Raw genomic sequence first — 27,584 nt, forward strand, 5'->3', positions numbered from 1 at the left:
TCTGCTCCCTGCCCATTCATTTATCTGTCTAGATACATCTTAAATGACGTTATCGTGCCCGCCTCTACCACCTTCACCGGCAATGCGTTTCAGGCACCTACCACCCTCTGCGTAACAAACGTTCCACGTATATCTCCCTGAAACTTTTCCCCTCTCACCTTGAACTCATGACCCCTAGTAATTGAGTTCCCCACTCTGGGGAAAAAACCCCTTGCTATCAACCCTGTCTATACCTCTCATGATTTTGTAGACCTCAATGAGGTCCCCCCTCAACCTCCGTCTTTCCAATGAAAATATTCCTAATCTACTCAACCTCTCTTAGAACATAGAACATAGAACAGTACAGCACAGAACAGGCCCTTCAGCCCTCGATGTTGTGCCGAGCAATGATCACCCCACTTAAACCTACGTAACCCGTATACCCATAACCCAACAATCCCCCCATTAACCTTACACTACGGGCAATTTAGCATGGCCAATCCACCTAACCTGCACATCTTTGGACTGTGGGATGAAGCCGGAGCACCCGGAGGAAACCCACGCACACACGGGGAGGACGTGCAGACTCCACACAGACAGTGACCCAGCCGGGAATCGAACCTGGGACCCTGGAGCTGTGAAGCATTGATGCTAACCACCATGCTACCGTGAGGCCCCACGGCTGGCACCCTCCATACCAGGCAACATCCTGGTGAACCTCCTCTGCACCCTCATCCCAATTACTGTATTTACGAATTGAATACTTTTACCACTCCTCACCTCATCATCTTCCTCAGTTATGACATAAAATGACATGCTTTGACTACCGACATTGAAATCAATCCAAAATTCTTCCAGTTTATCATCAGATGGCATCTTGAGCTAAAATAGTTAAAATATAATCATATTAATTGGACTTCAGCTCTGCAATTGTTTAACAAATAACAAACAGAAGTTAGACTTTAAAATTACCATGTTACATTTCACTGCATGTATTTATACCTGGCACTGACCAGCACATCATAGAGAACGATTTTACCTCTGCACCATGTGCAGGAAAAAAGTAACCACATTCTATATAAATGGGTGTATGATTATTTCTATATATGGGTGTCCAAATATTTACCTAAATAGGTTTATGATATCACAGAAATCCTATTATACTTTTCAAAATGTTTTGGAAAATGTAATTTGAAAATGCTTCACAAATGACTAAATTATTATTTTTTTAAATAGGAAGATTTATCGGCAACTATTCAAAGTCAAGTCCCAGATATGACAACAGAGGAAGAAGCAGCTGTTGTTGCATTGTGCAAAACTGCAGATTCAGTCAGTCAGACTGAAGAGAATTTAGGAGGGGGCGAGAGAGAGAGAGAGAGAGAGAGAGAGTGAGTTGGGGGGAAAGGATGGGGAAGATGATGCTGGATAAAAGCAAGGAAACTATTCATGAGATCAGTTATCCACTTTGGTAGCAAAATGAGAAGGGTCATAAATTAGGAGAGCGGAATATACAACGAGACCTGGGTGTCCTCGTACACCAGTCACCAGGATGGTGGGACTGACGTATGAGGAGAGATCTCCAAATTATACTGCATCTGCCATTAATTTGCCCACTCACTCAACTTATCCAAATCACACTGAAGGATCTCTGCATCCTCACCACAGCTCACCCTCCCACCCAACTCTTCTTCACGGCACCAAGAGATTGATTAAAAGGGGAAAAATAGCGTATGAGAGTAAACTTGCAAGGAACATAAAAGTACTGTAAAAGTTTCTGTAAGTATATAGAAAGAAAACAATTAGTGAAGTCAAATGTATGTCCCTTACAGTCTGAAATGGGAGAATTTATACCAGAGAGCAATATCAGAACAATTTAACAATAACTGTGTTTTCATGAAGGAAGACACAAAAAAGCTCTCAGGAATGCTAAGGAATAAAGGGTTGAATGAGAAGGAGGAATCAAAGGAAATTATTATTCCCCCAAAAAATAGTGCCAAAGAAATTAATGGACTGAATGCCGATAAATCCCCAGGGCCTGATAATCTATGATGTGGAGATTGCTGCGTTGCACTGGGGTGGGCACAGTAAGAAGTGTTACAACTGGACCAGGTTAAAGTCCAACAGGTTTGTTTCGAATCACTATCTTTCGGAGCGCAGTTCCTTCCTGAGGTGAATGAAGAGGTGGATTCCAGATATAGAGACAAAGTCAATGATGCAAGATGATACTTTGAATGCGACACATTGAAGTCAACATGGATTTATGAGAGGGACATCATGTTTGACAAATCTGTTGGAGTTTTTTGAGGACGTATGTAGCACAAAAACAGGATTACTACCTGAATGGTTGTAAATTGGGAGAGGGGAGTGTGCAATGGGACCTGGGTATCCTTTGCACCAGTCATTGAAGGTAAGTATGCAGGTACAACAGGCTGAAAAGAAGGCTAATGGTAAGCTTGCCTTCATTGTGAGAGGTTTCAAATTCAGAAACAGGGATATGTTGCTGCAATTATACATTCCTGAGGTGAGGCCACACCTAGAATAGTGTGTGCAGTTTTGGTCTCCTTCTCTGAGGAATTATGTTTTTGTTCTCGAGGGAGTGCAGCGAAGGTTTACCAGACTGATTCCAGGGATGGCGGGACTGTCAAATGAGGAGAGATTGACTAGGTTAGGATGTTCTCGCTGGAGTTCAAAAGAATGAGGGGGGTGGGGTCTCAGAGAGACTTATACAATTCTAACAAGGCTAGACAAGGCAGATACAGGGAAGATGTTCTCAATGGTGGGTGTGTCCAGAACCAGGGGTCACAGTCTGAGGACTCAGGGCAATCCATTTTGGACAGAGATGAGGAGACATTTGTTCACCCAAGGAGTGGTGAGCCTGTGGAATTCATTACCACAGGAAGTAGTTGGTGCTAAAACACTGAACACATTCAAGAGGCGGCTAGATATAGAACTTGGAGAGAATGGGATCAAAGGCTATGGGGAGAAAGCAGGATTAGGCTATTAAGTTGGATGATCAGCCGTGATCATGATAAATGGCGGAGCAGGATGGAAGGGCCAAAAGGCCTGCTCCTGCTTCTATCTTCTATGTATCTATAGATAAGGGAGAACCAGTGGATGTGAAGTATTTGAATTTTCAGAAACGTTTTGATAAAGTCCCACCTTGGTGGTTAGTGTACAAAATTAAAGCACATAGGTTTGGGGGCAATATATTGACACAGATTGAGTAAACAGAGTAGAAATTAATGGGTCTTTTCCAAGTCAGCATGAAAGTTGGTGGAAGTGTGAGTGGTGAGGAGACTATTAAGAGGCTTTAAGATGGTTTAGACAAGTTGACTGGCTGAGCAATAAATTGGTAGATGACGTATAATGTAGATTAGTGTGATGTTATCCACTTCAGTAGGAAAAACACAATGGCAGTGTATTATTTATGTGGCGATAGATTGGGAAATGTTGACGCACAACCAATTGGTTATACACCAATCACTGAAAGCAAGCATACAGGTAGAGCAAGCAATTAAGAAGGCAAATTGTATGATGGTCTTGTCTTCATTGCAAGAGGATCTGAGTGCAGCCTCTTTCAGATCCTCTGCATACATGTGGACGTACTGCAGGTGTACAGGGCCTTGGTGAGATCATACCTGGAGTATTGTCTTCAGTTTTGGTTTCCTTACAGAACAAATCAAATACTTGCCTTGGAGGGAGTATCTACATACAAAGGTTCACCAGACTGATTCCTAGGATGGCAAGATTCTCCTGCAAGGAGGGATTAGGTGGACTAGGCCTGTAATCACTGGAGTTTAGAAGAATGAGGGGATCTCTTTGTAAATTCCGACAGGACCGGACAGACTGGATGCAAGATGTTGTTTCCTCTGGCTGGGGGATCAGGGACAAAGGGTCACAGTCTCAGGATACCAGGTAGGCTATTAAGGACTGAGATGTGGAGCCATTGACGGAAATCTTCCAGGCCTCTCTGAACACAGGATTAGTCCCGAGAGACTGGAGGATTTCAAATGTGATGCAGTTGTTTCAGAAATGAAAAATGAAAATCGCTTATTGTCACGAGTAGGCTTCAAGGAAGTTACCGTGAAAAGCCCCTAGCTGCCACATTCCGGCGCCTGTTCGGGGAGGCTGGTACGGGAATTGAACCGTGCTGCTGGCCTGCCTTGGTCTGCTTTAAAAGCCAGCGATTTAGCCCAGTGTGCTAATCCAGGAAACAACAGCTTGACATCAATAGTGGGAAAACTGACAGAGGCCATATGAGATAAATATACACTTAAAAGAAAAATAAGTCCATGCTAGACAGTCAACATGGCTTTGTCAAGGGCAGGTCATATCTGACAAATTCATTTGAGTGCTTTGACGAGGTGACACAGGCAGTGAATTAAGAGTGCTGTGGACCTTGTATTTGAAACAGTGCTGAATGGCAGAATGGTTAGCAAATTAAAATTGTTTGGGATTGAGGAGTCCTTGGCAGTATGGATTACAAGTTGGTTTGTGATAGAAAACAGATGGTAATGGCATAGATGGTCATTTCTCAGACTGGAGACGAGTTGAAAGTGGTGTTCCCCAGGGCTCAGTGTTGGAATTCTTGCTTTTTCTGATTTATATTAATGATTTAGAAGTGGGTGTTGAGGCAAAATCTCTAAATTTACAGATAGTACTAAGCTAGGGAGAATAGTGAATTGTGGGGATAATGCTGAGCGGCTTCAGAGGGACATTGACAAATTGGCCAAATGGGCAGACACCTGGCAGATGAATTTCAATGCAACAAAATGTCAGGGAATGCATTTTGGTAGAAAAAACTTGGGGAGACAATATAGGCTCAATGGTACAACTTTGGGGGGAGTACAGGAGCAGACGAACCTCGGGGTTCAAGTACATAATTCTCTGAGGGTGGCCAGGCAGGTTGAAACAGTTGTTAAGAAGGCTTATAGCATCCTTGGGTTTATAAATAGAGGCATAGAGTATAAAAGCAAGGAAATGATGCTGCACCCCTACAAATCATGGTTAGACCACATTTGGAGTATTGTGTTCCGTTCTGGGCACCTTATTTAAGGATGTTAAAACCCTGGAGAGGGTGCAGAAGAGATTTACGGGAATTATACTAGGAAATGAGGAATTTTAGATCCAAGGAATGATTGGAGAAATTGGGCTTGATCTCCTTGGAACAGAGCAGATTAAGAGGCAACGGGGGGTCGGGTACATTTTGGCGCCGCCCTTTTGGCGCCGACCTTTTGGCGCTCATCTGTTTTGGCGCTGGCCTTTTTGGCGCCGCCAACAGGAATCCAACAGTCCGGGAGCTGGTTTGTTTACTGAGTTCATTTCTCTCAGTTTGTTGCTGACTGTCTCTCACCATCCGGCAAGTTCCCGCAAACTCATACACTGCTCTGTTACAGACGTCATGATCTGTCTGATATTGTTTCCTTACGAATTTGCTATTATCTTTAGCCCTCGGGTTCAATCGTATAACGTTGACTAAGTGTGTCATTATTTGCCATACGTATAGCGGTAATGTACATACGTTAATATGCAGAGTACGGATCAAATAGTAAATCAGCAGATAAGACTAGATTCGGGAAAAATAACAAAATTCCCAAACTAAAGGTTCTGTACCTAAGCACACACCAAGGCATTAAAAAAGTTGAGCGCATTGTGCAAATACAAATTAGCAAGTACGAACTGACAGCCATTACAGGAACATATCTACAGAGCGACAAGCATTGGGACCTTAACAGTTAACGGTTTGTAGAATTTAGGAAGGATAGAAAATAAGGAACAAATGGAGGGGTGACTCTGTTACTTAATGCTTATTTTAACGCATTAATCAGACTGCAGGGTCGGGCAAATTATAAAATAAGAGAAAGCTTGTCTGATGAGGTATAGTAGTAAACCAGCCACTGCAGCCCCTGTCCGGGAACTTGCCGGATGGTGAGAGACTTGCTTAGGTACAGAACCTTTAGTTCTGAACAAAATGCCCAAACGAACCATGATTTTACTGTTGGTTTGTTCAAACGGCCTGCTGCCGGTTAAATACCACTGGTGGTGGAATGCTACCCTCGAGGGCCTCAATTGGTTTCTGAATGGGACATTCTCGACATTCGTCTCCCGTACTTTGTCCAGGAGAACTGGGAAGGGCAACTGACTATCAACCCTGTAGATTCCTGCCTCAAAATATTGGCCTCCTGCTTCCCAGCCTGTCTCCATGAGCAGTATCTAATAACACTCAAAATTTTACAACAAACATCACCATGCCACCAAATGTTGCAGTCATGGCCTAACTGACCAATGGGGCAGTAGTTAAAAACTTGGAAATGCCCAGAAGAAGCCTTTTGTACCACACAAGAAAGCTCCCTCATTTAATTATTTCGTGAGATGTGGATATCACAGCCTTTGTACCACACAAGAAAGCTCTTATTTAATTAATTCATGAGATGTTGCCAAATTTTATTGTCCATCATAATTTCCTTTAAAAAGTTGTTGCAGTTCGTGGGGTTTAGATTTTTTAGATTTAGATTTATTGTCACATGTACAGTGAAAAGTATTCTTCTGCGTATAGTTGAGCAGATGATTCCATGCTTGAAAAAACATAGGACACACGATAAATACACAATGTAAATACATAGACATAGGGTGAAGCACTGTTACAACAGTAGAGAAGATGTGTGGAGAAATCAGTTCAGTCCATAAGAGGGTCATTGAGGAGTCTGGAAACAGCGGGGAAGAAGCTGTTTTTTAATCTATTGGTCCATGTTTCAGACTTTTTTATCTTCTGCCCGACTGGGAGAGAGAATAACCTGGGTGGTAGTGGTCTTTGATTATGCGGCCCACTTTCCCAAGGCAAGGGGAGATGTAGCCAGAGTCAATGGATGGGAGGCAGGTTCGCATGATGGACTGGGCTGTGTTCACGACTTTGTAATTTTTTTTGCTGTCTTGGGCCAATGGATGGGGTTTAAATACACACGGACAGTACTGTTAGGCAGGGATATCAATATCATGAAAGGTGTCACATCCACATTATTAACTGGCAAAAGTACTATAATATTGGTAGGTTTGCTCATTGAAATAGATTATCATCTTACCTCATGTTTACCAAGAAACACTTCCAAACACGGGAATGTGGAAACACTGCAGATGACAATAAAATAAATTCTCAATATAAAAGTTGCAGCAACTTATCATTTAGTCCAAAAGCAGGGAGGTTATGTTGTAGCAGTAGAGGGTGCTGGTGAGGCCACAGCTGGAGTACTGTGTACAGTTTTGGTCTCCTTATTTGAGAAAGGATGTACTGGCAATGGAGGGTTTGCAGAGGAGATTCACCAGGTTAATTCCAGAGTTGAGAGGATCAGTTTATGAGGAGAGACATATAAATATATAAAATTATGAATGGAATAGATAGAATTGAAGCAGGGAAGTTGTTTCCACTGGCAGGCGAAACAAGAACTGGGGGAACAGCTTCAAAATAAGGGGGTGTAGAATTAGGACTGAGTTTTCATTTTACAAACATTTCATTAAGGCATTTATGGTTTTATAACAATAAAAGATACAAATACAAATGTAAACATAGTTCAGTGCATAACACATCCCTCCATCTCCCACTGTTCCTGCCTAATCTAGACAAAAAAATAGCCTAATTCCCCCTACCCCTCATACTCCCTAACCCCCACCCACCTTACTGAATCTGCTGACAGTTTAGTTTTCTCCAAAGTCGATAAATGGCTGCTACCTCCTAACGAATCCTAACATTGATCCTCTCAGGACGAACTTAATTTTCCCAAGTCTGAGAAATCCAGCCATGTCGCTAACCCATACCCCTAATTTCGGGGTCTCCGAGTCCCTACATGCTAGTAATACAGTAGTCCCCCTTTATAACGCGGGTGTTGGGGTCCAAGACAGCCACCCGCGTTGTATCCGAGCCGCGGATATCCATGATGGGGTTTTAAATTTATTTAAAAATCTATGCTAGCGCTTCCCTTTGTGAGTCCACGGGGGGGCGGGGGGAGAGGTCAGACCCCCGTAGACTCACAATGGGAAGCGCTAGCATAGATTTTTAAATAAATTTAAAACCCCCATCGTGGATCCAATTAAAATTTCAGCGGCCGGCTCACTTTGATCCGGAGAAGGAAGCTGCTCTCACTGAAATCAGCCGGCCGCTGAAATTGACACTGCCCGCTGTTCTCTCCCTCGAATCCAACTTTTAAGTTTTAATGTTTCTGATTGGAGGGAGAGAGCAGCCGGCAGTGTCAATTTCTTTTTTTTTCCTCCGGCTTGCCCCCTCTCCCCCCACATCCTCCAACTAGACCCCTCTCCCCCCACACCCTCCGACTCGCCCCCTCTCCCCCACAACACCCTGCGGCTCGCCCCCTCTCCCCCCACACCCTCCGGCTCGCCCCCTCTCCCCCCACACCCTCCGGCTCGCCCCCTCTCCCCCCACATCCTCCAACTAGACCACTCTCCCCCCCCCCACACCCTCCGGTTCGCCCCCTCTCCCCCCACATCCTCCAACTAGACCCCTCTCCCCCTACACCCTCCGGCTCGCCCCCTCCCCCCCCTCTCTTCCCCCGTCCCCCAACACCCGCAGGGCCCCCCTCTCTCCCCCAACACCCGCAGGGCCCTCCTCTCTCCCGCAACACCCGCAGGGACCCCCTCTCTCCCCCACACCCCCAGGGGGGTCTCCCCCACACCCACAGGGGGTCTCCCCACACCCGCCCCCCCTCCTCCTCCCCCCCCAACACCCGCCCCCCTCCTCTCCCCCCCCAACACCCGCAGGGCCCCCCTCTCTCCCCCAACACCCGCAGGGCCCCCCTCTCTCCCCCAACACCTGCAGGGCCCTCCTCTCTCCCCCAACACCCGCAGGTCCACCCTCTCTCCCCCACACCCCCAGGGGGTCTCCCCCACACCCCCAGGGGGATCTCCCCCCACACCACAGGGGGATCTCCCCCACACCCGCCCCCCTCCTCTCCCCCCCCAACACCCGCCCCCCCCCTCTTCTCCCCTCCCCCCCAACACCCGCCCCCCCTCTTCTCCCCTCCCCCCCAACACCCGCCCCCCCCTCTTCTCCCCCCCCCCAACACCCGCCCCCCCTCTTCTCCCGCCCCCTCCTCTTCTCCCCCCAACACCCGCCCCCCCCCCCCCCCCCCCCTCGGCAGTGTCAATTTCAGCGGCCGGCTGATTATTTCAGTGAGAGCAGCTTCCCTCTCCGGATCAAAGTGAGCCGGCCGCTGAAATTGACACTGCCCGCTGCTCTCTCCCTCCAATCCAACTTTAAGTTTTAATGTTTCTGATTGGAGGGAGAGAGCAACCGGCAGTGTCAATTTCAGCGGCCGGCTCACTTTGATCCAGAGAGGGAAGCTGCACTCACTGAAATAATCAGCCGGCCGCTGAAATTGACACAACTGACAGTTGGGGTCCATAAGCCCCCCCGCGGTATATCGCGGTATATTGCGGAGCGCGGTATAACGGGGGACTACTGTATCCGTCTTTGGGCTACCAATGAGGCAAAGGCCAAAACGTCAGCCTTTCGCGCCCCCGGACTCCCGGGTCTTCCGACACTCCACAAACCGCCACCTCTGGACTCGGCGCCACCATCGTTTTTAATAACATGGACAGGACATCCACAAATCCCTGCCAGAATCCCGAGCTTCGGGCATGACCAAAACATATGGACATGATTTGCAGGCCATCCTGCACACCTCACACAACTGTCCTCCACCCAAAAAAACCTGCTCATCCGGGCCATCGTCATGTGTGCCCGGTGGACCACCTTGAATTGCAACAGGCTGAGCCTGGCACATGATGAGGACATGTTGACTCTACTCAAAGCATCCACCCACAGGCCCACCTCTAACTCCTTCCCCAACTGACCTCCTCATTTAAGTCAACCGTCGGCGGACCACCCAGGACAACACCCACTATAGCCCCAGTGAGGGCAGTGCCAGACAACAGTGCCGCTGGTAACAGGGACGGGCGCCAGGAGTGGGGACCCCCATGATGCCAGACACCGACGGGGCAGGAGTGCGGGTGTGGGGGTTGGACATGCATACGCAGGGCCCGCAATGTCAACCAGGGACGACTGTACAGTCCATGGAAGCAGGCTTGGCACGGGAATGTGCGCCATGCTAACATGTTGGCCTTTCACCCCCGAGACAATGGTGTTTGGCATTCAAACTGCAATGCTGGCCGCCATGGTGATGGTCGCAGCAGTGCAAGATGCCCTGCGGCTGCGTGAGCGGAGGACACTCGGAGAGAAGGGAGAAGCTGAAGCAGCGGAGCTGGCAACAACAGAACCACCAGCAGAGGTCCGGGCTACAGAGGAACGGGCTGCAAAGGGACAGGTGTCGGCTGCACAGGCTGGAGGGCAGGCCGCCTAACAGGTCGAGGAAGAGGTGCCAAGTAGACGCCCCATGAGGCCTTGTGTGTACCGGCACCACCTGTCATTCGAGGATCTGTCAGATCAGGCATATCGTTGGAGACTCCAGCTGAGCAGAGAGACAGTGCGATACATCTTCCAGATAATGGCACACCAGGCACAAAGAACAAAGAAAATTACAGCACAGGAACAGGCCCTTCGGCCCTCCCAGCCTGCGCCGATCCAGATCCTTTATCTAAACCTGTCTCCTATTTTCCAAGGATCTACTCTGTTCCCGCCCGTTCATATACCTGTCTAGATGCCTCTTAAATGATGCCATCGTGCCTGCCTCTACCACCTCCGCTGGTAAAGCGTTCCAGGCACCCACCACCCTCTGCGTACAAAACTTTCCATGCACATCTCCCTTAAACTTTCCCCCTCTCACCTTGAAATCGTGACCCCTTGTAACTGGCACCCCCACTCTTGGGAAAAGCTTGTTGCTGTCCACTCTGTCCATACCTCTCATAATTTTGTAGACCTCAATCAGGTCCCCCCTCAACCTCTGTCTTTCCAACGAAAACAATCCTAATCTAATCAACCTTTCTTCATAGCTAGCACCCTCCATACCAGGCAACATCCTGGTGAACTTCCTCTGCACCCTCTCCAAAGCATCCACATCCTTCTGGTAATGTGGCGACAAGAACTGCACGCAGTATTTCAAATGTGGCCGATCCCGGGAGGATACCCACTCCCGGTGACCGTCAAGGTGACGGTCACCCTGAAATTCTATGCGACGGGGTCCTTCCAGTCAGCGAATGGGGAGCTGACCGGGATCTCACACACCTCGGCGCAGAGGTGCACCCGCGCAATCACAGAAGCCCTATATGCCAGGCGTCTCAGACATCCAGTTCCATGTGGACCAGGATTCCCGGGCAGCGAGGTTTGCTGCCATCGCCGGGGTGCCCCGGGTCCAGGGGGCGATAGACAAGATGCATGTTCCCCTACGGGCACTTGCGGATAACAGGCTGCTCAACACTAAGCGAAGGGGGTACCACTCAATGAACATCCAGCTGATCTGGGACCAGCAGCCACGCATCGTGCACCTCTGTGCCCCTGTGAGGGGTTGGCTCCGTTGTTACAACGAAGGCCATACAGCGACCGGGAGTGTGATTGAGCGATGCATTGGCATTCTGAAAATGCGCATCAGGTGCCTGGACTGCTCTGGAGGGCTCTCCTGTACGAGGCTGAGAGGGTCGCCTGCATCATGGTGGCCTGCTGCATCCTCCACAACATCACGCACCAGAGGGGCGATGTGCTGGAGAAGAAGGGTGAGGAGGAAGGGCAGGCCTCGTTCGATGAGGAGGATGCGGAGGTGGGGGGTCGATGAACAGGACATGAGGCCCAGGCTGGCGTGGGAGGCCGCACAACGTTATCGCCAGGCCAGCGTGCATGGGACGCTCTGATCGCCTCCATAAGACCGTAAGATACAAGACACAGGAGCATAATTAGGCCATTTGGCTCATCGAGCCTGCTCTGCCATTCAATCATAGCTGATATTTTTCTCATCCCCATTCTCCTGCCTTCTCCCCACAACCTCTGATCTCCTTATTAATCAACCTATCTATCTCTGTTTTAAAGACACTCATTGTTTTGGCCTCCACAGCCTTCTGCGGCAAAGAATTCCACAGATTCACCACCCACTGGCTGAAGAAATTCCTCCTCTTCGCTGTTTTAAAGGATCGTCCCTTTAGTCTGAGATGGTGTCCTCTGGTTCCAGTTTTTCCTACAAGTGGAAACATCCTCTCCATGTGCATTCTACCCAGGCCTCACAGTATCCTTGAAGTTTCAACATGATCCCCCCTCATCCTTCTAAACTTCAACGAGTACAGACCGAGAGTCGTCAACCGTTCCTCATAAGACAAGCTCTTCATTCCAGGGATCATTCTTGTGAATCTCCTCTGGATCCTTTCCAAAGCCAGAGCACTATTCCTTAGATATGGGGCTCAAAACTGCCCAATACTCCAAATGGGATCTGGCCAGAGCCTTATACAGCCACAGAAGTACATCCTTGGTCCTGTATTCTAGCCCTCTTGACACGAATGCTAACATTGCATTTGCCTTCCTAACTGCCGACTGAACCTGCACATTAAACTTAAGAGAATCGTGAACAAGGACTACCAAGTCCCTTTGTGCTTCTGATTTCCTAAGCATTTCCCCATTTAGAAAATAGTCTATGTCTAAATTACTCCTTCCAAAGTGCATAACCTCACACTTTTCCACATTGTATTTCATCTGCCACTTCATTGCCCACTCTCCGAGCCTATCCAAATCATTCTGCAGCCTCCACGCTTCCTCAATACTACCTGTCCCTCTACAGATATTTGTATCATCTGCAAACTTAGCAATGGTGCCTTCAGTTCCTTCTTCCAGATCATTAATGTATATTGGGAAAAGTTGTGGTCCCAGCACAGACCCCTGAAGCACGTCACGAGTCACCGACTGCCACCCTGAAAAAGACCCGTTTATCCCCACACTCTGACTTCTGCTAGTCAGCCAATCCTCTATCCATGCCAGGATCTTATCCTTAACACCATGGGCTCTTAACTTATTTAACAGTCTCCAATGCGGCACCTTGTCAAAGGCCTTCTGGAAATCTAAATAAATCACGTCCACTGGTTCTCCTTTGTCTAACGTCCTTGTTACCTCCTCAAAGAACAATAACAGATACGTCAGACATGACCTCCCTTTGACAAAGCCATGCTGACTTTGTCCTATTTTATCATGCAATTCCAAGTACTTCGCGATCTAATCTTTCATAATGGACTCTAAAATCTTACCAATGACCGAAGTCAGGCTAACCAACCTAATAATTTCCCGCCTTCTGCCTTCCTCTCTTCTTAAACAGTGATGTTCCATTAATCACTTTCCAGTCCTCTGGGACCCTTCCTGCCTCTAGTGATTCCTGAAAGATCACCACCAATGCCTTCACAGTCTCCTCAGCTATCTCTTTTAGAACCCTGGGGTGTAGTCCAACCGGTTCAGGTGATTTATCCACCTTCGGACCTTTCAGTTTCCGCAGAACCTTCTCCTTAATGATGGTCACTGCACTCACCTTTGCCCCGATTCTCCTGGAGCTCTGGCATCCCACTGGAGTCTTCCACCGTGAAGACTGATGAAAAGTAACTATTCAGTTTGTCCGTCATTTCTTTTTTTCCTATTATTACTTCTCCAGCCACGTTTTCCAGTGGTTCAATGTCTCTCTTACCTTTTATATGTTGAAAAAATTCTTATCTTCTTTTATATTACTAGCCAGCTGGCACTCATATTTCATATTCTCTCCCCTTACTTCTTTTTTAGATGTCCTCTACCTGCTTTTAAAGGGTTCCCAATCCTCTGTCTTCCCACTAATCCTTGCCACTTTGTGCACTTTTGTTTTGCTTTTATGCTGTCCTTGACTTCCCTCATCAACCATAGATGCCTTATCCTCCCCTTATCATGTGTCCTCCTCCTTGGGATGAATTTCTGTTGTGCATCCCAAATAACCCCCAAAATCCCCTGCCATTGCTGTTCCACTGTCTTCCCTGCTCAGCTCCTTTTCCAATCAACTCTGGTCAGCTCCTCCCTCATGTCTTTGTAGTGTAGCCACCTAAAATGGACGCTGAGCTACAAAATAAGCCAAGCGCTAAGACTGCTGGGAAACAGACAGTTTAGCCAGAACAGCAGTCTGCAAAGAGAGCATTTTTGCATTCTGCAGCAGCAGAAACCAGTTTGGGCTCAGGTGAGAAGACCTTAGCTAGGTGCAAATGGCAAAACGCTTTGCATGCTAATGAGGCAATCAGACCTGAACACCCACACAATAGATACATTTGATTCTGAATGGACACATTTTAATCAAGGCCCAGACATCGAGGCACCAGAAACCTCCAAACAAAAGGGCATAAGAAACGCCCCCCCCATCACGGAGACCCCCTCGCATTGGGGAATTAAAACAGTATCGATGAGGAATTGACCCAATAGGTAAAGCCCGCCCAAGAAGAGGGAAGGACAATGGAATCCCTATAAAAGACAGGGACCTCGTGTTGTCCGGTCTGCTTTTCCGTGCTCCGGCTCTGACCAAGACCTTGAAGATCCAATCTGACTCCAGCCGTCGAGCACCAGCCGCCGAACCGTAAGTGCCAGTACGACGCTCGCTACGCGAACTAAGCCCGCTAGAACACCCAGTGACCAGAACGCTTGCTGAAGGTTGCAGCCCAAGACCAGGACGAAGGCCTCGCTCCCTGACCTTGCCTGTTCCTGTTAGATAAGTATTCTGATTACTTTAGTTTAGTCATAGCTTAGTCTCTTAGTGTGTGCATGAATATTTATTATTACTGTATAATAAATATTATCGTTTGGACCTTACTAATCGGTGTATCGTCTTTATTACTTTGAACTTGACCTTGGAATACTCGTGACGTTGTCTATACGGCAACTGGCGACTCCTAAAGCTGAATAAATACATAAGACAGAGCCTAGTGGTGTTAAGCACTTGGAAGTTAATACACCCCAATAAACGCGTTTTACGCCCATAGTAAAACGTGCAACAGTAGTTACCCTTATTTAATTGTTACACCGTTACATCTGATTGCAGCTTCTCCCTCTCAAACTTCAGGGTAAATTTTATCATATTGTGGTCACTGCTCCCTTAGGGTTGCTTCACCTTAAGATCCCGAATCAAGTCTGCCTCATGACATATCACCAAATCCAGAATTGCCTGTTCCCTTGTGGGCTGCACCACAAGTTGCTCCAAAAAAACATCTCTTAAACATTCCACATATTCCTTTTCTTGGGATCCACTACCGACCTGATTTTCCCAGTCCACCTAATTATTGTGATATTGCCTTTTTAACATGCTTTCTCTATTGGATTGGATTGGATTTGTTTATTGTCACGTGTACCGAGGTACAGTGGAAAGTATTTTTCTGCGAGCTGCTCAACAGATCATTAAGTACACAGGAAGAAAAGGGAATAAAATACATAATAGGGCAACATAAGATATACAATGTAACTACATAAGAACATAAGAACTAGGAGCAGGAGTAGGCCATCTGGCCCCTTGAGCCTGCTCCACCATTCAATGAGATCATGGCTGATCTTTTGTGGACTCAGCTCCACTTTCCGGCCCGAACACCATAACCCTTAATCCCTTTATTCTTCAAAAAAACTATCTATCTTTACCTTAAAAACATTTAATGAAGGAGCCTCAACTGCTTCACTAGGCAAGGAATTCCATAGATTCACAACCCTTTGGGTGAAGAAGTTCCTCCGAAACTCAGTCCTAAATCTACTTCCCCTTATTTTGAGGCTATGCCCCCTATTTCTGCTTTCACCCGCCAGTGGAAACAACCTGCCCGCATCTATCCTATCTATTCCTTTCATAATTTTATATGTTTCTATAAGATCCCCCCTCATCCTTCTAAATTCCAACGAGTACAGTCCCAGTCTACTCAACCTCTCCTCGTAATCCAACCCCTTTAGCTCTGGGATTAACCTAGTGAATCTCCTCTGCACACCCTCCAGTGCCAATACGTCCTTTCTCAAGTAAGGAGACCAAAACTGAACACAATACCCCAGGTGTGGCCTCATTAACACCTTATACAATTGCAGCATAACCTCCCTAGTCTTAATCTTCATCCCTCTAGCAATGAAGGCCAAAATTCCATTCGCCTTCTTAATCACCTGTTGCACCTGTAAACCAACTTTCTGTGACTCATGCACGAGCACACCCAGGTCTCTCTGCACAGCAGCATGCTTTAATATTTTATCATTTGAATAATAATCCCGTTTGCTGTTATTCCTACCAAAATGGATAACCTCACATTTGTCAACATTGTATTCCATCTGCCAGGCCCTAGCCCATTCACTTAACCTATCCAAATCCCTCTGCAGACTTCCGGTATCCTCTGCACTTTTCGCTTTACCACTCATCTCAGTGTCGTCTGCAAACTTGGACACATTGCCCTTGGTCCCCAACTCCAAATCATCTATGATTTTGTGAACAATTGTGGGCCCAACACGGATCCCTGAGGGACACCACTAGCTACTGATTGCCAACCAGAGGAGCACCCATTAATCCCCACTCTTTAGAACATAGAACATTACAGCGCAGTACGGGCCCTTCGGCCCTCGATGTTGCGCCGACCTGTGAAACCATCTGAAGCCTATCTGACCTACACTATTCCATTTTCATCCATGTGTCTATCCAGTGACCACTTAAATGCCCTTAAAGTTGGCGAGTCTACTACTGTTGCAGGCAGGGCGTTCCATACCCCTACTACTCTCTGAGTAAAGAAACTGCCTCTGACATCTGTCCTATATCTACCACCCCTCAATTTAAAGCTATGTCCCCTCGTGTTGGTCATCTCCATCCGAGGAAAAAGACTCTCACTGTCCACCCTATCTAACCCTCTGACTATCTTATATGTCTCTATTAAGTCACCTCTCAGCCTTCTCCTCTCTAACGAAAACAACCTCAAGTCCCTGAGCCTTTCTTCGTAAGACCTTCCCTCCATACCAGGCAACATCCTAGTAAATCTCCTCTGAACCCTTTCCAAAGCTTCCACATCCTTCCTTTACTTTCTATTAATTAATCAATCCTCTATCCATGCTACTACTTTACCCTTAATGCCATGCATCTTTATCTGATGCAGCAACCTTTTGTGTGGCACCTTGTCAAAGGCTTTCTGGAAATCCAGATATACCACATCCATTGGCTTCCCGTTATCTACTGCACTGGTAATGTCCTCAAAAAATTCCACTAACTTAGTTAGGCACGACCTGCCCTTTATGAACCCATGCTGCGTCTGCCCAATGGGACAATTTCTATCCAGATGCCTCGCTATTTCTTCCTTGATGATAGATTACAGCATCTTCCCTACTACTGAAGTTAAGCTCACTGGCCTATAATTACCCGCTCTCTGCCTACCTCTTTTTTTAAACAGTAGTGTCACGTTTGCTAATTTCCAATCTGCCGGGACCACCCGGTGAATTTTGATAAATTATCACTAGTGCATTTGCAATTTCCCTAGCCATCTCTTTTAGCACTCTGGGATGCATTCCATCAGGGCCAGGACACTTGTCTACCTTTAGCCCCATTAGCTTGCCCATCACTACCTCCTTAATGATAACAATCCACTCAAGGTCCTCACCTGTCATAGCCTCATTTCTATCAGTCACTGGCATAAGCACTGGCATTGGATTAAGCATACATGGTGTAGTGTTAATGAGGTCAGTCCATAAGAGGGTCATTTAGGAGTCTGTTGACAGTGGGGAAGCAGCTGTTTTTGTGTCTGTTCGTGCGTGTTCTCAGACTTCTGTATCTCCTGCCCGATGGAAGATGTTGGAAGAGTGAGAAAGCCGGGTGGGTGGGAGGGATCTTTGATTATGCTGCCCGCTTTCCCCAGGCAGCAGGAGGTGTAGATGGAGTTGATGGATAGAAGGCAGGTTCGTGTGATGGACTGGGCAGTATTCACGACTCTCTGAAGTCTCTTGCGGTCCTGGGCCGAGCAGTTGCCATACCAGGCTATGATGCAGCCAGATAGGATGCTTTCTGTGGTGCATCTGTAAAAGTTGGTAAAGGTTAACGTGGACATGCCGAATTTCCTTAGTTTCCTGAGGAAGTATAGGCGCTGTTGTGCTTTAGAACATAGAACATAGAACAGTACAGCACAGAACAGGCCCTTCGGCCCTCAATGTTGTGCCGAGCCATGATCACCCTACTCAAACCCACCCTATACCCGTAACCCAACAACCTCCCCCTTAACCCTACTTTTATTAGGACACTACGGGCAATTTAGCATGGCCAATCCACCTAACCCGCACATCTTTGGACTGTGGGAGGAAACCGGAGCACCCGGAGGAAACCCACGCACACAGGGGGAGGACGTGCAGACTCCACACAGACAGTGACCCAGCCGGGAATCGAACCTGGGACCCTGGAGCTGTGAAGCATTGATGCTAACCACCATGCTACCCTGCTGCCCCTTGGTGGTAGCGTCGACGTGGGTGGACCAGGACAGAATTTTGGAGATGTGCACCCCTAGGAATTTGAAACTGCTAACCATCTCCACCTCGGCCCCTTTGATGCTGACAGGGATGTGTACAGTACTTTGCTTCCTGAAGTCAGCTCTTTAGTTTTGCTGGCATTGAGGGAGAGATTGTTGTTGCTGCACCACTCCACTAGGTTCTCTATCTCCCTCCTGTATTCTGACTCGTCGTTATTCGAGATCCGGCCCACTATGGTCGTATCGTCAGCAAACTTGTAGATGGAGTTGGAACCAAATTTTTCCACGCTGTCCTGCGTGTACAGGGAGTAGAGTAGGGGGCTACGTACGCAGCCTTGCGAGGCCCCGGTATTGAGGACTATTGTGGAGGAGGTGTTGTTGTTCATTCTTACTGATTGTGGTCTGTTGGTCAGAAAATCGAGGATCCAGTTGCAGAGTGGGGAGCCAAGTCCTAGGTTTTGGAACTACGGATTTATTTTTTCGCCCCACATCCTGACTACTGCTTGGGGGCCTGTACATAACTCCCATCAGCATCATTTTACCTTTGCGATTCATCAACTCTACCCACAGATTCTCCAGGTTCGCCACCGAATTGGAGGGAGGGAGTGGAGGTGAAGTGGGGGGAGGGGGTGCTGGTCAGGGGCATGGGCACCACATCACAACCACCCGCTTGCACACCCCTCCGTTATACATACCTGCGGTGCTATGAGCTGGAGGCCCTGGGTTGACAGTGACAGCGGGTCTGGTCCATGGGATGGAGGATGATGGCAACCCGCTGTGCGATGAGTTCCGGTGCTCCACATCATACAATGACGTCTGACTGATGCCCACAGTAGCACATTCCACCTGGGTGATCCCTGCATGCGAGCTGGCCAGTCCATCATACGGTGCCGTCGATCCCTGGGCTGGGGGTGCTGGGGACGGTCGGAGAACGCTCCCCGCACAGAGCTTGCGCTCATGTCCCCCACCTCCACCCACCCCCTGCCACCCAAGCCAGCCCGGACCAGCCCACCCCCGCACCCATCAGACAGAGCAGCAAGGCAGGATTAAACGGTGTTAATAGGTGTTTATCGTGGAGAAATATATACTGTCTGTGCCCTAACCCCTATGACTCAACCGTGCCCTGCACCCATGCCAACCTAACTGGTATCTAGCTTTCTGGCCATACGGGCCCTAACACTACGTCTAGGTGGTTCCTCAGAAGGCATAGCACGAGTGGAAGCAGCCCTGCGACAAGCGTTCCTGTTGGCGCATGTCTCCTAGATCGACCCGGCCTTGATGGGCCCGGACGCTGCTCGGGTGTCCGGGATGGCGTGGCGCCGCCCTGTTCTGCCGGCTGCCCACCAGATGCACCAGAGATAGGAGGGGGAGGGAGTCCGAGGTGCTTTGTTGTTCTGGCACCTCCCCTGCAGGAGTCAACGGCACTGGCCCCATCAGCTCCTCTTCCTTCGGGGCGCCCGATGGCCCCCGCCCGGGCTACTCCATGGATGGGGGTGCGAGTGGAGCCATCTCCCGAGGCCCCCCACCACCTGGCATGCCAATCCTGGAGGCCAGGTCTGGTCTAAACCAGGGTCTGCCGCTCGCGGCTATGGAGCACAGGGAGTGGACCATCAATGACTGGGACTACACCACATCACGCTGCGACTGTGCCACCACCCTGAGGGTCTGTGCCACCTCCCTCTGGGACTGGTCCACCCCGCCCAGAGTCTGCGCCATGCTGGCCAGCGCCTGGGCAATGCCGCCAAAGTTCCTAGCTATGGCTCTCTGTGACTGGGTCATGCTGAAGTCCACTGCTGCAATTTACAGGCAGCCATGTGCCAGAGCCACCTGGTCATTGCAGCGGTGGACCTCAGCATGCCCTGTGCTTGACCTCGGCCACCGCATGCACAGAATGCTCCAGGCCTTGGACTTGCTGATTCATAGTCAAAACCGTCGCCCCCAAAGTCTCCACCGCGGACGCCACCTGTGTGGTGTCAGCCTGGGTGGCACGCATGACCGGCACCATCCCCAGTGCCAGCCCGCGGATGGACTACTCCACCTGCACCCACAGGTGCTGGATGCCCGTCATTCCCTCTTGTAGTCCCTGGGTCTCTGGTGGAACGGCACTGTGGCTGGGATTGGATGTTCCAGAAGCCCGGGACCCATCTGGAAGGTAACTGGCTCCTGGGGCTGGCCTGCCCTCTGACCATCCGGCCCCTTGGCTGCTCTTATCTTCACCTGCAGTACCGGATGCGATGTGTGGTGCACACCAGATAGTGTCCCAGGAGCCTCTTTACAAATGTGCCCAACCGAGGTGATAGTCTCTGGGATGGTGGAGGGTGTAGGAGGCAGCTGTGATGGAAAGTCCATGTCCTCCTCCGACCCAAGCTCCGGGGTCTTCGGAGTCTCGGCGGAGGGATGGTATTCGGGCTGCTCTCCTCGTCAGTGCTCGGCTGTCTGTGGATCACCGGCTCTGGCACAGGCAGGGGGCGGGGGGCTCCAGATAGACCTGCCCCATCTCCAGCAAGTCCTGTAAGACACAAGACGACTTGTATGCTTGCACAACGGACCGGGAGTCGTGGGGTAGGGGCGAGGTTGAGGGAGTGAGGGCGGTGAAGGGTGACGGGGGTGCGGGTTGAGATGGATGGGGTGGCATGGGGTGAGGGGGGTGGAGGAGCGTGGGGCGCAGGGCTGGGGGTGTGTGCGGTGAGGGAGTGTGGGGTCAGGGGCGAGGGTGGGTGGGGGTGGGTGGGGGGGGGGGGGGGGGGGGGGGGGGGGAGAGAACACATGTGTCATGGGGATCCGCAACCAAGCAGGATCTCACTTGCTTTCCTGCTGCCGCACTCCGCCTCGGTGACCACCCTTTCCTCTGGGCCACCGACCGCATCCAGTGCCCTCTGCTCGGGCACAGCGAGGGGCCGCAGGCCTGGTGGTCCCTCTCCGGTCTTCTCCTGCTTCCGGCTGTTGTGCACGGCCTTCTCCTGGGGGGTGGGGGGCGAACACAAACAGCTCAACTGTTAGACGTTCCAATGCAAGTAGCCCAGGGGTTGGGTAAATGGTGGCCTCAGTGGCCAGGGCACCCAACCATGGTGGCTTGTATGGGTGCTGACATGTAGGGGCAGGGTGGGGGTTTGGCCGTCCCCTGAGGGGGAGAGTCCAGTTTGTGGGTGTGTGGGGCGAGGGTGGGTTAGCACCAGGGGCACTGCCCTGCCTACTCACCCTGGTCATCCTGAGGAGGTCGTGGAGTTTCTTCCTGAACTGCATGCCAGTCCAGGCTGGAAGATGGCTGGAAGGAGAGCACTACGAGCTGGACACCCTCATGGACATCGTGGAGGAGAGGTGGATGACCCCATACCCCGGCACTAAAGGATGGCTGACAGCTGCCGCTGTTCACCGAGCCTGGCACAGGTGGCAGTGGCGGGCAATGACATGGGCAACGCCGCCTGGACTGGCATGCAGTGCAGGAAGAAACTCCATGACATCCTCAGGATGACCAGGGTGTGTTGGCAGGGCTGTGCCCTTGGTGCTAACCCCACCCTCCCCCCACACCCGCAACCCGGCCCCTTGGTGCTAGCCCATTTAAAGTAGCTGAATCAGCACAGCTGTTGCACTGTCTTTTCCTGTCGTAAAACGCCACTGTTTCCACTCCGGCGTAGGCACTTAGTCTCAAAATCGGAGAATCCAGCCCTTAGCCCAGAGAATTTCGCCCAATGTGTAATTTCAAGAAGGAAATAAGTTGTAAATTAATACCTATCAAAACAAGGCAGCAAATTTATCACGGTTCTTGCTTCCCGGGTCAGATTTGGGTGCAGGTCAACATTTGGTCTATGTTTTCTCCCCAAAAGACATAGCTCTTGGGGTTAAAGGGATCAAGTGATATGGGGGGGAAAGGCAGGATCAGGATATTGAACTTGATGATCAGCCATAATCATAAGAATGATGGAGCAGGCTCGAAGGGCTGAATTGCCACCTCCTGCTTCTATTTGCATTTCTATGCAAGGTATCCTAAACAAACGGGCAAAGGAGTGATAGAACATAGAACATAGAACAGTACAGCACAGAACAGGCCCTTCGGCCCTCAATGTTGTGCCGAGCCATGATCACCCTACTCAAACCCACGTATCCACCCTATACCCGTAACCCAACAACCCCCCCTTAACCTTACTTTTATTAGGACACTACGGGCAATTTAGCATGGCCAATCCACCTAACCCGCACATCTTTGGACTGTGGGAGGAAACCGGAGCACCCGGAGGAAACCCACGCACACAGGGGGAGGACGTGCAGACTCCACACAGACAGTGACCCAGCCGGGAATCGAACCTGGGACCCTGGAGCTGTGTGAAGCATTTATGCTAACCACCATGCTACCCTGCTGCCCCTTTCTAATGTGACCATTAATTCACTCAAGACATGATAGGAAGTAAACTGTGGCTTTAATAGACTTACGAATGAGCCTGCCTTCGACCAGAAGAACAGAGGGCAGACTCACAAGGCTGCAGCAGATTGTACTTCCGGTAGTGGGAGGGGCCATGGGTGGAACCATGGGCGGAGCCGAGGGTCGAGCCCTGTACAAGCTCCTCATCTCCCCCTGTGGGCAGAGCCGCGCAACGGCTCACAGACAGAGCCCACAAGGACACAATACTATACAGTGTGAACACAATACTATACAGTGTGAATTACATGATGTACATTCACCACAAGGATGTCATAAAAAGTATATAAACTGAGCAAGAAGTAAAGTAACAGAAACAAACTTTAATGCGGAGGTTGGTCCTAAGTAATTAGCATGTACCAACATGTGCAAACACATTCCAACTTATCAGAACTCACGCAAAGAATGTAAGTCCAAAATAATTTTACCTTGTCCTTTCTCCAAGCATTCCATTAACTTGATTTAGGAATCTTCTGCAATCCTAGAAATAAGTGTAAATTTAAAATGTTATCTCTTCCTCTTTCAAAGAATCAGACTTACCTTTAGGAAAGTTTGGATGTCCTTACCTCACCCCAGATTTTATTTTATTCATATAATATTTCATATCGACATAATTCAAAATGTTCACTTAACCAATCATGAAAACAATTTATGACATAAAACTAAGAGTAGAAATGAGCACAAAAAATTATCAGATATGTGCCTAATGACTGCCATCAAAAACATACCAAACCTTTTCAGTGTATATAAAAATAAGAGCGACTAAATTTTAGTTAGAATAAAGGTGTTAGGAAATTATATCATAGAATCCCCGCAGTGCAAGAGACTACTCGGCCCATCAAATCTCACCAGCACCCTTCTTAAGCCCTACCTAATATACATTGCAATTGCTGCAATCCCATTCTGTCATTCATGGCAACACTTTTTAAAAAAATAATTCACAGCTAGAATGTCAAATGTTCTTGCTGAGGTTACTGGTACTTTTTACAAGTGAACACAGAATGAATTTATAAACGAAGGATGGCGTTCTGCCAATGAGAAACGTCCTCAAATGTTTCCATAATTTTGCAACTTATCGAGAAAAACATGGGGCTGGATCTTCTCCCGGCGAGATTCTCCATTGCGCTGGCAGTGCACCCACGCCTGCGGGTTTCCCGGTGGTGTGGGGTGGCCACAATGGGAAATCCCATTGGTAGGTGGTGGGAACGGAGAATCCCGCTGCTGGCGAGGGTGCGCCGTCCACAAAAACTGTAGGTCCATGGAAAAGCTGGAGGACCAAAGAATCCCACCCCTTCACACATGCAGTTGTTTTCAATATTTTGCCACACATTATCTTCAAAATGGGATGTAAGTGTCACCGGCCTGCAGTTCTGCCCATCGCTAATTGCTCTCAAAAAGGTGGTGATGAGCTTTCAGAGCAATGGGATGCAGACTGAGACATTGACAGTATGTGCAGTTGGGAATTTGATCTGGAGAAGAAAATAAGTGCTACTTTTCATCACATTTCTAGCTGTATTCAGCTCTAATAAAAGACATACGGACTTGAAACATGAACTCGGTGGGTGGAATTTTCCATTATTTTGGCTGTGTCGTATCGGACGAGGAAAACGCAGAGTATCCTACCAGCGGCATCGTGGAGACATTTCGTGCTGCATTATGCCTAATTGCAAAAACAAATTCACAAATTCCACGCCGCAACAGTGGGGTTGACACTGAATCACCTGCCCCGGTATCACTTGAGATCTTCAATCGGGGGACGCCCATTTAAATGCCTCCCAGCACTTGTTCCAAGTGCAGTTCGGAGGTTGGCTGACCTGAGGATTTCAGAGAGAGCACTCATCAGAATGCTGGATGGGGTCGGAGCAGAGTCAGGATAGCCTGTACCCTCAAGCTCGGCAGAAGTCCAACCAGCAAGTTCATGTACCCCCCATGGGATGCAGTGGCAGCATTGGCAAGTGCAAGCTCACGGCACAAGAGGATGGGCATCCAATGCGGAAGATGATAAATTACCTCCTCCCTGCAGCCAGATTAAGTCAAACATGTGAGGACCCACAACGCACACACCCATCTGACCAGCCTCACAAGTTTTCACTCGCCCATCCCTGCCATATGCACGATACCATGGAATCCCTACAGTGCAGAAGGAGGCTATTTGGCCATTCAAGTCTGCACTGACCCTCTGAAGGAGCATCCTACCTAGGCCCACTCCCCCATCCTATTCACGTAACCCCACCTAAGGTGCACATCTTTGGACACCAAAGAGCAATTTAGCTTGGCTAATCCACTTAACCTGCATGGGTTGGATTCTGCCAAAATGAAACTATGTTCCCACGCTGGCGGAAAGACGGTGGGGTTTTACTGCAAAAATTCCTACAAATAAGTTCAACAAACTCAATACCTTGCAAGAGGCTTGCAGGGACCCAGAGTGAATCTCGCAGCTTTTGCTGCAGAAACGGGCCCTCACACTTCCGGTTCAGAGCCAACGCATGCGCACGGCGGCAGCCTCCAACAGCCGTGCCCTGCTCCATGGTGGACTCAGACCGTGAAGCCAGACAAAAAAAATGAAAACCCCGATCGGCTGCGCGCCCAGCCTCAACCCCCGCACATTGAATCCCTGACCACCTATAAGGCCCCCCCCGATCTCCGATTCGCCCGCCCCCAACCATTGCGGCCGCGGATTGCGTCCGCAGCCGCCAAGCCAGGATCCTGACCGGCAATAGGTGGTTAGTTCCACACTGTCGGGAACTTGGCCGGTCGGGAGCGGAGGATTGCTGGGTGGGCCTGTGGCAATGGCTCCCCAGCCGTGCGTCACCGATTTTCGGGGCCCAGAGAATCGGCGAACCGGATTTTTGGGGCCCGGAGAATCGCCGAACCAGCGCCGGGCCCGATTACGGCGTGAACGTGGATTCTCCACCCCGGCTCGGGTCGCGATTTCGGCACGGGGGTGTAAGAATCTAGCCCCATATCTTTGGACTGTGGCGGGAACCCGGAGCACCCTGGGGAAGCCCACGCAGACACAGATACAAAGTGCAACTCCACACAGACAGTCATTCAAGGCCAGAATTGAACCCGGATCCTTGGCACTGTGAGGCAGCAGTGCTGACCATGATGCCACCGTGCCACCATCTCTCTTCCCTTGCAGGGAAATAAGTCCAGCAGGCCAGTCCATCCACAAGTGAGGCTTTATAGACCAGTCAGGAGAGCAACTCTGCCGAATTCTGACATTACCATTGAGGAGAGACAGAGCTGCCACCCGCAGCATCCACCAGTGTAGAGACTCACACCTTAGTGGAAATGAGTAGGAGACAGGCTTCTGGGTCACTGACTGGTGAGCCGCTCACTTCTGATGATCCACAGCATTCGTAGCCAGTACGTCCAGGGGATCTGACACCCAGAGGACTACTGAGGCGAGGACTCTGCTGAGCCCCAGCCAGATGATGTACCTCTAGACTTGGTCATCCCTCAGTTACGGGATTTACAAAGGCAAATCGGGAACATCAGGAATGGTTGATCACAACACTCCCGGATTGCAAGGCTGACTGAAGGCGTCTGTTCAAGTCAGATTTAGAAAGAAGGTTTTTGGACAAAAGATACCCATTGGCTTAGATGCCTGTATGCAGGAATAGATAGTGTATAACCAATGCTTGTGATTTTATAACTCAAGAATTACTAATATCAGAAAGGACACAAAATGGCTGTTAGCTGAGCTAGCCATACTAAAGACACAAAATGGCTTTTAGAACATAGAACATTACAGCGCAGTACGGACCCTTCGGCCCTCGATGTTGCGCCGACCTGTGAAACCATCTGAAGCCTATCTGACCTACACTATTCCATTTTCATCCATATGTCTATCCAGTGACCACTTAAATGCCCTTAAAGTTGGCGAGTCTACTACTGTTGCAGGCAGGGCGTTCCACACCCCTACTACTCTCTGAGTAAAGAAACTGCCTCTGTCATCTGTCCTATATCTATCACCCCTCAATTTAAAGCTATGTCCCCTCGTGTTGGTCATCACCATCCGAGGAAAAAGACTCTCACTGTCCACCCTATCTAACCCTCTGACTATCTTATATGTCTCTATTAAGTCACCTCTCAGCCTTCTCCTCTCTAACGAAAACAACCTCAAGTCCCTGAGCCTTTCCTCGTAAGACCTTCCCTCCATACCAGGCAACACCCTAGTAAATCTCCTCTGAACCCTTTCCAAAGCTTCCACATCCTTTCTATAATGTGGTGACCAGAACTGCACGCAGTACTCCAGGTGCGGCCGCACCAGAGTTATGTACAGCTGCAGCATGACCTTGTGGTTCCGAAACTCAATCCCCCTGCTTATAAAGGCTAGCACACCATATGCCTTCTTAACAGCCCTATTAACCTGGGTGGCAACTTTCAGGGATTTATGTACCTGGACGCCGAGATCTCTCTGTTCATCTACATTACCAAGAATCTTGCCATTATCCCAGTACTCTGCATTCCTGTTACTCCTTCCAAAGTGAACCACCTCACACTTTTCCGCATTAAACTCCATCTGCCACCTCTCAGCCCAGCTCTGCAGCTTATCTATGTCCCTCTGTATCCTATAACATCCTTCAGCACTATCCACAACTCCACCGACCTTCGTGTCATCTGCAAATTTACTAACCCATCCTTCTACACCCTCTTCCAGGTCATTTATAAAAATGACAAACAGCAGTGGCCCCAAAACAGATCCTTGCGGTACACCACTAGTAACTGAACTCCAGGATGAACATTTGCCATCAACCACCACCCTCTGTCTTCTTTCAGCTAGCCAATTACTGATCCA

General features: G+C 49.2%; 1 protein-coding gene across 1 annotated transcript in view; it reads right to left on the reverse strand.

Annotated features, from left to right (window-relative positions):
• The window catches only part of LOC119969126 (synaptonemal complex protein 2-like), a 458,660-nt gene that overhangs the window by 139,613 nt on the left and 291,463 nt on the right, over positions 1-27,584 (reverse strand). The window contains exons 11-13 of the mRNA XM_038802343.1: positions 23,209-23,261; positions 7,059-7,104; positions 760-861 (exon numbers count right to left, since the gene is read on the reverse strand). Coding sequence (XP_038658271.1) covers positions 760-861; positions 7,059-7,104; positions 23,209-23,261 — 201 coding nt within the window. The remainder of the gene's footprint in view (positions 1-759; positions 862-7,058; positions 7,105-23,208; positions 23,262-27,584) is intronic.

Source organism: Scyliorhinus canicula, chromosome 7, assembly GCF_902713615.1.
Source record: "Scyliorhinus canicula chromosome 7, sScyCan1.1, whole genome shotgun sequence".
Lineage (NCBI taxonomy): Eukaryota > Metazoa > Chordata > Chondrichthyes > Carcharhiniformes > Scyliorhinidae > Scyliorhinus > Scyliorhinus canicula.